Here is a 12165-nt window from a genome sequence, read left to right as displayed (position 1 = left end):
TCTGTAAAGAACAAAAAATCACTATGAAAGATCTCACTTAAAATTTATTAAAGCCCACTTGCAAAATAAAATGCCTGAGGTCTCCATGTTATTTTATTTAACAGCTCGATAATAAAAATGAGATTTTAATTGAAGAGGGGATGTTCTTTGTTGGATTTGGCTTTTATTTTCCACTGTTCTCTCTCTATTTCTCTCTCTGACCATTCTCGCCCTCTCTTCTGGAAGTAAAAATATTCTATGTGATGCAGAATGGTTTATTGTAGTTAGGCTGTAATATAATATTCCTAATGCTGGAAAAAATTATACTATTGAGGCAATTGGGTATTATGATACACTTAAACATTAAACAAATGTGAAGGTGCTGACTTTATCTTAGGTATGTGGGTCTTATTCCCCTGCATCTTCAAAGGCAGCAGCCACTATCCACACACATGTGCAGCATAGTATGTGACCTTGCAAGACAATGCTGGCCACTCAAAAGTTGCAAGAGCTAAGCAAACCTCCCACTCAGAAAAAATGTTCTGAAGACTCACAGTATGCAACACTATATCTGAGTATAGAATAAGGTCTTTGGAAATATGATTGTTTTTTTTACTTATGGTTATATATATAGGCAATTTTAATTTTAGTTATCTAAGGACTGAGTACTCAGTATATTATTTCTTTTCCCAGATTCTGAAACATTTTTCTATGACAGCAAATGATATCGGTCTACTACTTCACAGAAGCTTTTTGCTTTAAGAGCCTAAGTGTAGAGGCCATAAGTAAAAAACAAAACCCACCGTTGATTTGAAATACTTTCATTTAGTAAATTACTATTTATATTAAAAAGATATGTAAAAGTGGAAATACAAGAAATACATATAATATTGCTGAGATTTGAAAGTAAGGATCTGAGTCTTGTCTAGTAGATAGGACAGAGGTTTGGCACTCAGTTGGACTCCTGGGTTCTATTTCCACTCTGCCAAAAACTCATTTTTTAAGGCTATGCTTATATCACTTATACCAAAATTATCAGATTTGGATGCCTAAAGTTAACATGTAAAGCCATGTCAGCCATACTAGGGACTATAAATTAACTCTGAAACTTAGGTCACTTATTTTACAGCTTAAGTATTGCGTTAGGTACCTATTTAGATGCTATAAGCTGGGGACAAGTCAGCTGGAAGTGACAGAGGAGGAGAAGGACCTAGACGTATTGGTTGATCACAGGATGAGTATGAGCTGCCAATGTGATGTGGCCATGAAAAATCTAATGCAGTACTAGGAGGCATCAGGCGAGGTATTTCCAGTACAGAAAGGGAGGTGTTAGTACTGTTATACAAGGCGCTGGTGAGACCTCATCTGGAATACTGTGTGCAGGTCTGGTCCCCCATGTCTAAGAAAGATTAATTCAAACTGGAACAGGTGCAGAGAAGGGCTACTAGGATAATCCGAGGAATGGAAAACCTGCCTTATGAGAAGAGACTCAAAGAGCTTGGCTTGTTTAGCCTAACCAAAAGAAGGCTGAGAAGAGATATGATTGCTCTCTATAAATACATCAGAGGGATAAACACCAGGGAGGAAGAGAAATTATTTAAGTTCAGCACCAGTGTGGACACAGGAACAAATGGATATAAACTGGCCATCAGGAATTTCAGATTTGAAATTAGACAAAGTTTTCTAAGTATCAGAGGAGTGATGTTCTGGTACAGCCTTCCAAGGGGAGCAGTAGGGGCAAAAAACCTAACTGGCTTCAAAGACTGAGCTTGGTAAGTTTATGGAGGGGATGGTATAATGGGATAGCCTAACTTGGCAATTGACTGATCTTTGACTAGTAGCGGTAAATATGCTCAATGGCCTGTGATGGGATGTTAGATGGGGTGGTTTCTGAGTTACTAAAAAGAATTTTTTCAGGTGTCTGGCTGGTGTGTCTTGCCCACATGCTCAGGGTTTAGCTGATCTCCATATTTGGAGTCAGGAAGGAATTTTCCCCTAGGGCAGATTGGCAGAGGCCCTGGGGGTTTTTCACCTTTCTCTGCAGCATGGGGCACGGGTCACTTGCTGGTGGATTCTCTGTACTTTGAAGTCTTTAAACCATGATTTGAGGACTTCAATAACTCTGTCAGGGGTTAAGGGTCTATTATAGGAGTGGGTGTGTAAGATTCTGTGGCCTGCATTGTGCAGGAGGTCAGACTAGATGATCATATTGGTCCCTTCTATGAGTCTATCTTTGTATGAAGTATATGCTCCGTACCTCATTTTGCCCATCAGCAAAAGGGGAATAATAATAATGCCTAGTATATAAGGGGTTGTGTGGTTTAATTTAGTAATGTTTGTGAACCTCTTTGAGATCCTTTGGTATAAGGTGTTAGAGATACAACTAATAATAAATGTAAATGTCAACTACTTTATCAGCATTTTTCCTCTTGCAAATGCTCTGATTCATCACTATGTTACAGTTTTACCCTGGTGTAACTTGGTTAAAATCCAAGGAGTTACTCAATCATAAAACTGGAGCAAGGCATTGGTGAATCAGGTCCTACATAAAATAATATTATAATATTCTCTTAGGAAATTAATATCTGCAAAGCAAAAATGAAAACTGGCATAAACAGATTTCTGCAAGCAAACTAAGCAAACTATATAAGTATTCAGCACAGAAAAAAGTTGTAACTAGTATACCACCTCTTTTTAATGAATTGCTATTTCTAAGAAATTGTCTTTGTAATTCCTTGTTCACTGAAGTTTTAACAGCATGTATCATATCCTGACTTCTCAAATGCCATGAATTGAAATTAGACTTCTCTTTGTGTTACTGCATTCTGGGTTAGCATCACATAACTCTGTAATTTACTTACTTGCACTAGCAAGTTCCAGCGTTCTGGAATTGTTCACGAGTGACAGATAGCAGCATCCAGTTGTCTCTTTGGTGCCCTTGGACTTCTGAATTCTCAGTCTGTTCCTTCACATCTCAGTAGTTCTTCTGCAAAAAGACATTGAAACAGCAAAGTGAATGTTAAGAAGATAGTTTGTTGTTTTTCACTAAATGAGCATGTGTTATTGAGCTAGCAGAGCCTAGATTTCTTAATGGTGATCACAAGCATGCACACAGATGCACACACAGCTAAATTTTCAAAGCTCGGCAGGAACCTATTTGTGCGTGTAATTAAACATATGCATGTATAAAGATGAGGTTAGTAGCAAACCCAATGCAACCAGCTTCAGAAACTTGTCCAATAGTCTCTAAACCACTTGGATAATCTTTGTGATGAAAGGTATTGTATGCATGTAAGACATTAACAACACAACTCAAGAAATTCAGAGTTATGGTTCCCACAACAACTATATCTCATCTCTATTACAGCTAGGTACTAAAACATTACATCCAACCAATATAGTGTTACAGAAACCACGGGCACTCAATTTGGCTGAGATATTGGGTGATGCGTGAGCATTAACTTTGAATTCCCAAACTTTTGTCCAATTAAAAATCTCAGTCTTAATGTTGCATTAACATAGGGTTTTTTATTTAATACAGTATAATTTGTTTTTCATTAATTTAGTTTAACAAGGTAAGCATAGATACTAAAATCAAACATAATGAATGGAAATTAAACAGAAGAAATGTATGAGGTACCTGTTCCCTCAGAGCATTTAGATGCACTGTACATAATGAGACTTTGGATAATCTCTATTCTAAGGATGACTAAAAATCTATTTTTCTTGAGCTTTTCTTACTTGTTTCTTGCGAGGTGTCCCAACTTTTCATTAACAATGTCAGCAAGTCCTGATTTTACTAATCTTGTGTCAACTTCTTTTTGAACAATTTGGAAAGTCAACTCTTTACTCCCAACACAGGAAGTAGGTAGGGGAGGAGAGTGATTTTGCTTCCTTCTAAATGTATTTGAGAAATGCTGATAGTACAGCCTGCATGCATGTTATTTTATTTATCCTACAAATGTAGAAACAGTCCTAGAAATAGTGTAAGAGTCTAAGCTCAAAAAGAGAATATTTCTTTTGTGTGTCACAAGTGTATTGGGGGGAAAGTGTAAAATACTCCACATTTCTGTAGGCTGTGAATCCAAAGTCAAAGCCAATGTCAAAAGATATCTACATATATAAATATACACACACAAGAAATGGGCTTGAACTAGAACTCCATCCCCAATTGGGGTTAGGTGTATGATGTTCAGAGCATCGGATCTAAATCAGTCCCTGTGATGTTAATGTGAAATGAAAACTGGATTTGGGCCTAATGTCTAGTTCTTGTTCAGTTTCTTAACTCCTGATCTCAGCTGGCCACCCTTCCTTTATCTGTTAGTTCCTGCTGAAAGGGTCTCTTCCTCTCATGTTCCCCCACCAGTTAGTCAGAAGGAGAGGGGTTGAAGAGACATTTATTTAAATGTGTGGGGGTTTTTTCATAGCAATGTAAATGCATGTGGGATTGTTTAGTAGGTGAACTAGGCCCAACCCAGAATATGTCTCTTCTATGAAGATCTTAAATTTGAGAGGCATAAATAGGTACAATAGAGTGCAAGACAATACAAAATAAACTCAGTGTGCTGAATGTGCGTTCTAACTGTAATGCTTCACAGAACTAGAGTTTTCAGGACGCTAACTGGGAATTATTTCAAGTGTATAGATTGGTTTAAAAGAAGACATGACAAAAGAAGTGTGCAAAGGAGTAAGGAGCAGTCAAGAAAGAAGCTGGATTGGAAAAAAGAAATTATAGCAGAGATATAGGCAAGAGTAGATGAGAGTCTGGGGTGAAATCCTGACTCCACTGAAATCAATGACAAAGCTCTCATTGACTTCTCACGATTTGCACCCATGAAGTACTTTGGAAGAGAAATAGAAGCCAGTGCAGAAATTCCAGAAAGGCAGTGACATGGGTAGTAGCGGAGAAGGATGATGAACTGGAGGAAGAAAAGATGAGAAAGGAGGAAGTCAAAAAGAAAGAGGTTGCAATACTCAGCATAAAGCTATGAAATACTGGCATGGCAATAGGGAGAGAAGAAGGAAGGAATTTTGGAAATATTGTAAAGAAAGGATTCAGGATTTGATGAAGACCTGGATGTGACAGGAAAAGAAAAAAAGGAACCAAAAACCACACTAAGGTAGTTTGCAAGTAGCGTGGGTGGCTAATTATAATCATTTGAGGACTGTGGAAAACTTTTTTCTTTGTCTGGTGTCGTGTTTTGTTGAGTTATACATGAAAGCAACATTGCCAGAGTTTGTATGCCATGAAGTCTGACCTTTATGGCTGCCTTCAGGAATCATGTTTGTGGTGGTGGGGAGTCAGCAACCAAGCATTAATTTACAGTTAACAAACAACTAAGTAAAGGTTTGATTTTTCATTATGAAAAGCTTAAACAAAGCACTGCATGAGTGCTGTAAGGGGAAATAATGCACAGTCAATAGGCTGCTCTGAAAGTTGTGTGTTGTGGGATCACATTGAAGAATTGACATAGGACCAATTTCCACATGAAGAGGGACTACAGATTGTAATCCCTGTTAGAGGAACACTAATATTCAGATGTTATAGTTCAAATTTTGACCCATAAAATTTGATGGTGTCCATTTGGTATAACATATAATGGCCATGTGTGAGCAATATAATTTGCCTTTCTGTGTTGATGTCAATAAAGGGAAGGAGAAAAGAATAGGTGGGAAAACTAAAGATTACAGTTACTTTATTTCTTTAAAATGTTGTCTACTTGCTTTTGTGATTTTGGAGTTTCTATTCAAATTACTCCAGTCTGGAAAGATTGGGGTGCTACAATAAAAGATCTGACTTCAGGACCTCTCCTTCAGTAACCCTATTCCACTTCACATCTGCTCTCATTTCTACTGTTATTCAGGCTGACAAGTGTTTTCTCAACTTCACAAAACAAAATGATGGCCTGTTACCCCAAAGACAGTAGGAAATGGGAGGCAGGGCATGGACAAGGCTGCTGTTCTCATGGAATTTCCACTACAGTATGCCAAAATCTTCTGAAAACACATTCTGATTATGATTTTCCATAAACAATAAGCAAATACAATGTTTGGATAACTTTTATTTTAAATATTAAAGGAAATAACAAGGAGAAAGAACAAATATAAAGTCACCATGAGAGAGAGAGGGGGGTGGATGGATGTGATTCTGTAGCAGCAGCCATTTTGAACTTCTGAAACTCAGAGGGAGCATCCCTGCCAACAGGCTATTGGGTTCACTTAACCTTTAAAGGTGCAATACATAGAAAACACCGTTAAAGTCACACAGTTATATATGCAGCTTCATTACATTTAACATGCATCTAAACTGGAAATGAAGAATAAATCTTTCTGGTGTGGAATATATCGTGAATCAAAACCCTAGGGCAGGGTTCAGATCAGAACACACACACACACACACACACACACACATATGTGCACACACAATTTGAAGATATTCTGTTTCAAGGATCTAAATATGTCCCTTTCATACCATATGAAGGGTTGTTCCTTCTCTTCCCTACAAATATATTAACTGGATTGGAGTAACTGGGCTTTACTTAGAAAACCAAGATCAGAGTCATATATCCTTTGAATGAAAGCTCATCTGTAGCTTACTGTTTTCTAATCTTACCATTGCTAAAGAAGAAGGTATATTGAATATGTGAATTGTGTTTATTTCTTTAGGTTCCCCAAGATGAATGGACTGGGTACACTCCACGAGGCAAAGATGATGAAATTCCTTGTCGGCGGATGCGCAGTGGCAGTTACATTAAAGCAATGGGGGATGATGATAGCGGGGACTCGGACACCAGCCCGAAGCCATCACCAAAGATTGCAGCACGAAGGGAGAGCTATCTCAAGGCCACCCAGCCATCACTTACAGAACTCACCACCCTCAAGTAAGACATTATCAGAATGATCCTCAAAGAAATACGTTTCTATTCCTGTCTCCTATTTCCACTTTCTGGGCCCCAAGTAAGGAAAGCACTCAAACAAGTGTGCTTAAGTCCCAATTAAGTCCTCATAAATGATTTCCTGAATTGGAATGGATTTAGCACATTCTTAAGTGCTTTTCTGAATTGGGGCTCTAGTATTTAGGATTCAAACCAACAAAACACCTAAACTCATTGATTTCCATGAGACTGCTCACATGCTCAAAATTACATACATTCTTTAAACACCTTGCTGAATTAGAACCTTAAGTGCCATATTCTATAAGCCTTACTCAACTGTGTATGTACTTGTGTAAGTGTGAGTAAAATTTAACATGTGTGAGGCATGTCAAATTAGCCTTAAACCAGTCATTGTAAATCCTCAAAGAGGGTTTTGACATTAAGTCCTGATCAGTAAGCATCGGAAAATAGAGAAGTCTATATCTTCAACCAAAATTACATTATTTTTTAATTGAGGATCTATGACCAAAAAATGAAGGCTGAGAATTGCTTAAAAAAGACTTTGATAAAAAAATTACCAAGTGACACAGAGAATCCAAAATCATCATTGTTTTATATTTGTAGGTTTTTTCACAAAGTCTATTGTCCCCAGGAAGTTTCAGATAATAGAGAAGCAAAGTGTCAATAGACTGGAGCAGGTAGTAGCCTGTGATTGGAGCTTTGATAGATGAAACAACTTAGGAGATAGGTTAAGTTGCTTGGAATGTGTTTTTCGAGTTAACAATAGCACTCAAAATAGATTGTGTTTCTAAGACCAAAGAAAACATTCAATTTATAATGTAAAAATCCAAACAGTATAACCTGTATTTAGTTTATCTACATTTGTGTTGGGTCAGAACACAAAACACCAATGAAAAGACAAGAGCCCATTCCTTCTGCCATTGAAATCAGTGGCAAAACTAATTGAAAATCAGATTGTTTTATCTAACTAGAGCTGTCTAATGTTTCCAACATTCAGTGTGAAGATTCTTTTTGAGAACACCATAACATTTTGTAAAATATTTTACCAGCTGGAACTCAATGTAAAAATCCATAATAATGCAAATTAACTATTTGAAAAATGTTATTATTGTGGAAATTGAGGGAACATGTTACTGATTGCATGCAGTGCTATGAAAGTGAAATGAGGCAGAAAGGAACAGTACCCAAGCAACAACTCAGACGAGAGTGAGCCAAAAGATCCAATAAGAAGGCTGAAAGCATATGTATACTTCATGATTTTGGGAGGCGCTGAGATACCAAGATGACAATCACCTATCAGAAGAGGGTAGACCAGATTATGTTAGATTAAATTAAATGTGTCCAGTTGAAGGGAGTAACTGCAATCTGGTGGGAGTAGCCAGAAAACTCTAGTGTAGCTTTTCCCTGGATTTGTATTAGGTGAAAAGAGTTTCTAATGAATTATTATTTCCAGGGAAGGAGGAATATCTGCCAGATGCTAATTTAGCATTTAGGGCTCCCAACATTGCTAATAGCAGTGGAGCAGAACTGTTGTTAGTAATACTGGACAATTATTCAACATTTTCCTAGTGTAGGTAGGGCAATTCGGCAGCATTCAGGATCAGTGTCTTTTATTCCCTGTCCTGTGGCTTCTTCTCCCCTGGAGCCCTAGATACTGTTCCCTTTCTCTCTGTGGCCTTGTATTCAGGTTTCAGAAGCCCTCATTAGCATAATTTGTTACTGAACATCTTTTTAACTTGTGACAGCAAAGCCATGTTCCAGCCTGGGGCTCCTTGGCCTAATCTAAATGGATTCCAGTTGCTCTTGTGGTTCTTAATCTTATTGGGCTTAATATTACACTTAATTGGGCTTAATAAAACACTGAGCCCTCTGGCCCTGATCCAGCAAAGCACTTAAGCACCTGCTTAATAAGCATACGAATAGTCCCACTGAAGTCAGTCCTGCCACCAAAATGATGGAAATGGAAGGAGTGAGGAGCAAAGAGAGAACAAAGTACATATTAGAAAAAAAACAGAAATCTATTGCTATCCCCCCCCAAGTAAATGGATGGCAAAACTACAATTAGGACCTAGTTTGTTAACTGTCAGTTTTGTTCTGTGGGCCTGTTGATACTGGAAGCTTAGTGATCAGTACGAATACCAGAGAGACATGGTATGCCCGATTTACAGATCAATAAGGTTTAATGTGCGAGGTTTTCTATAGATATACTAGTTGAATCCAAAGCTTAAAATTAACTACAATATATCAGACTCACTAAACATGGAGAGCTAAGCAGTCACTCAGAAGGCTGTATACAGGAACGGCTTTCTTCAGGGGCCCTACCAGGGAGTCAGTGGCCTCTGGTCCGACCGACAGCACCTCCCGCGGAGTCAAGTGTTGATGGAGCGCCCCCCTTTGTCCAAGTGGTAACTTATACCCTTCCATAAACAACTTTTACCTAATTACCTCTCTACTCATTATCATATATGCTAATTACCTACACTGGGTTTTCTCACTTAACTACATTCCATTCTCACCATGATAATTGGGGTCATCAAAACAACATCTGATGATAGGAGGGGTGGTGTAAAAAAAAGTGGCAGAAAAAGTGTACCCCGAGACGTTCAAGGATGTTCGAGACGTTGTTCCCTATGCTGTTACCTATGTGCAGCTGCAAGCATACATGATGTGTATTTTGTCTTATGTGCTGTGGTATGCAGAAACTGAGACATCTGCAAGGTCACTCAGTAGTCCTATTCATCTCTGCCACTGGAAGATGTCATGCTACAGGGTCAGAATCGCCAAGCAACCAACTGAAGCTATGCTAGGCCTGTAGGACAGTGGTCAGGAAACTCAAATTGCACTGGACCTCCAACAGGTCCTATAAGAGGCCATGAATCAACAAAGCATAGTTTTCACTAGTGTTTTTGGCTGTCTAGCAACCTCAAGATTGATCAGTTGATGTCTGTCTGTCTGTGAGAGTATTTGGGTGCCGCTGTGATATTGTCCAGGTAACTATATTTTTAATTGAATTCATTGAGTACTAGATTGTAGCTATTTGTCATGTAACAGTTCAGGGGAATGGGGGTGAAGAAGTAAGGTTCTTGAGTCCAAGCTCTGTTCAGAGCATGGCTCCTGCTCCCGCACAAAAAGTGACTGGTCCCGGGGCAAAAGGGGCAGGGAGCAGGAAGGCTTTGCCCCCTACTCTAGCTCTCTCAGCTGGACAGACTGGGGAAAGTAATCTGCACCCTCTTCACAACTGCAGTAAATTACTCTCCTTCTGGATAAGAAGGATGTTCTATGAGCAATTTGGACACAGTCACAAATCCCCCTTGGCTATACCCGGTGCGACTCCTGGGTGGTACAATGTAGTGGTTAGTTGTGAACATTTAGAGCCAAAGCCTGTAATCACTTCATGCAGTTTATGCCCTTTCTCTTATTCAGGGCCTCATTGGACTTCAGTACCACCAACCCAAGCATGAAAGAATCATGAGTCTAGCCCCAAAAAAATATCTGATCGGCTTTAAAACATGTTGAGATTTTTTAATTTTCAGCTTTGGAGACTTTAAAAATAAAAATTTTGGGGTTCATTTTAGTTACCTTCCAGTTTTGCAGCTTTTAGGGTTCACATATTCAAGCTTTTCTTTACAATCAAGAGAGCTAGAAACTTACTCTTTTAAAAATGAAAGCTGAGATCAAATGAATTCAGGATCTGGGGCTCTAAGAAAAGCTCCTAATGTCATGGGAGTCACAAGAAAATTGCTAGAAATGGAAAATTCCATAATGGTGAATTGACATACATCTCTGGAAAAAAAAATGCAGTTTCATAGAAGAGAATGGTGTACTTAGAGTCTTATTTGCCTGAAAGTGAGGCCAACAATTGTTTCTGCCTGTTCTCTTCAGAAACTCACAGCTGTAATAGTGAATCATAACTCACTGAACCAAAAAAATAACCTAAAATTAGTACAAGATGCCTAGGGCTACAGCTTTTAATTTTTTAAAATTTTTGTCTCCTCTGTTGTCTTTGATTAGTGACAAAAGGATCTTTCTCAATTTCCTCTTATTCCTTGTCCTCCACTCCTTCACTAGTCTCAGATACCTCATTTGAGACATAAGCTGTAGGGAAAGGTGTTTGATCATTGTTCACAATGTTGTACTCTTGACATTAGTAATGAATAGACAAGAGGACAAATTCAGATCTCTTTGTTGTCATTATGGCCTCAGTTTAGCAAAGCATATAAATGTATGCTTAACTTTAAATAAGTGCTTCTTAAGTCCCTTTCTATTCAGGAAAGCACGTAAGCACATGCTTAATTTTAAGCATATTTAAGTCCCATTGACATCATAAACTTAAGGGCTTTGATGAAGCAGGGCGTAAGTCACTAACATGGAAAAATAAGGAAAAATTATTTTTACATCTACTTTTCTATATGAAATAATGGTAAATAAAATAATTTTCTTAGAGTATACTAGACTGACTATTGTATGAGAGCACACCACACCGTTGCTAGGGTCTGAATGTGTGAAACATACCTCTATGATATTTTTTTAATGTGAATTTTCATGAAAAGCATCCAAGTGCTCTCTCTGAGAACTGATGTCCTCTTCACATAACAAGCAGTCCAGCCCAGCCAATGGCAGTGCAAGTTTCTTTACACTGCTCCACTAATATGACTCAACCTTGCCCTAAAGGAGACCACCTCTGGGGGTTAGAGGATAATTTGTTTTCTGTGTGTGTTCATTCCTTGGCTTCCCTGATCAGTGGGTGGGTGAGGTTCTGTGGCTTGCAATGTGCAAGAGTTCAGACTAGGTGATCACTGTGGTCCCTTCTGACCTTTAAGTCAAAGAGTCTGCTAACCCAACAGTTTTGATGGAAAAAAGGGGTAATCTTTAACAGAGTAATTAACCATTAGAACAATTTACCAAGGGTCATGGTAGATTCTCCATCACTGACAATTTTTAAATCAGGATTGGATATTTGTCTAAAAGATATGCTCTAGGAATTATTTTGAGGAAGTTCCATGGCCTGTATGATACAGGAGACCAAACTAGATGATCACTGTGGTCCCTTCTGGCCTTGGAATCTATGAATCTATAGTGGGGATTTTGTGAATATGTCTGCTAGGGACTGCACTAAAGCCCCTAAACATTTCACATAGGCTACTTAGCAATGGTGTATATATAATAACAAGTTGCTTCCCTTTGGTCACTGTTGACTCAAGCTAAATCTGTACATAAATAAAAGACTTTATGGGAATGATCTAAAATCCATTCAAGTCAATGGAGATTCTTTTATTGAATTCAGTGGGCT

General features: G+C 38.3%; 1 protein-coding gene across 2 annotated transcripts in view; it reads left to right on the top strand.

The window, feature by feature from the left end:
- DLGAP1 (DLG associated protein 1) overlaps window positions 1-12165 on the top strand; it is a 571137-nt gene that overhangs the window by 386612 nt on the left and 172360 nt on the right. For both annotated transcript variants that reach the window (XM_067547338.1, XM_067547348.1), the window contains exon 8: window positions 6646-6860. In XM_067547338.1, coding sequence (XP_067403439.1) covers window positions 6646-6860 — 215 coding nt within the window. The remainder of the gene's footprint in view (window positions 1-6645; window positions 6861-12165) is intronic.

Source organism: Emydura macquarii, unplaced genomic scaffold, assembly GCF_026122565.2.
Source record: "Emydura macquarii macquarii isolate MOO-44397 ecotype Brisbane River unplaced genomic scaffold, CSIRO-AGI_Emac_v2 contig_212, whole genome shotgun sequence".
In the NCBI taxonomy this organism is placed as follows: domain Eukaryota; kingdom Metazoa; phylum Chordata; order Testudines; family Chelidae; genus Emydura; species Emydura macquarii.
The sequence above is the reverse complement of the archived record's forward strand: the minus strand, read 5'-3'. Positions and strand labels throughout refer to the sequence as shown.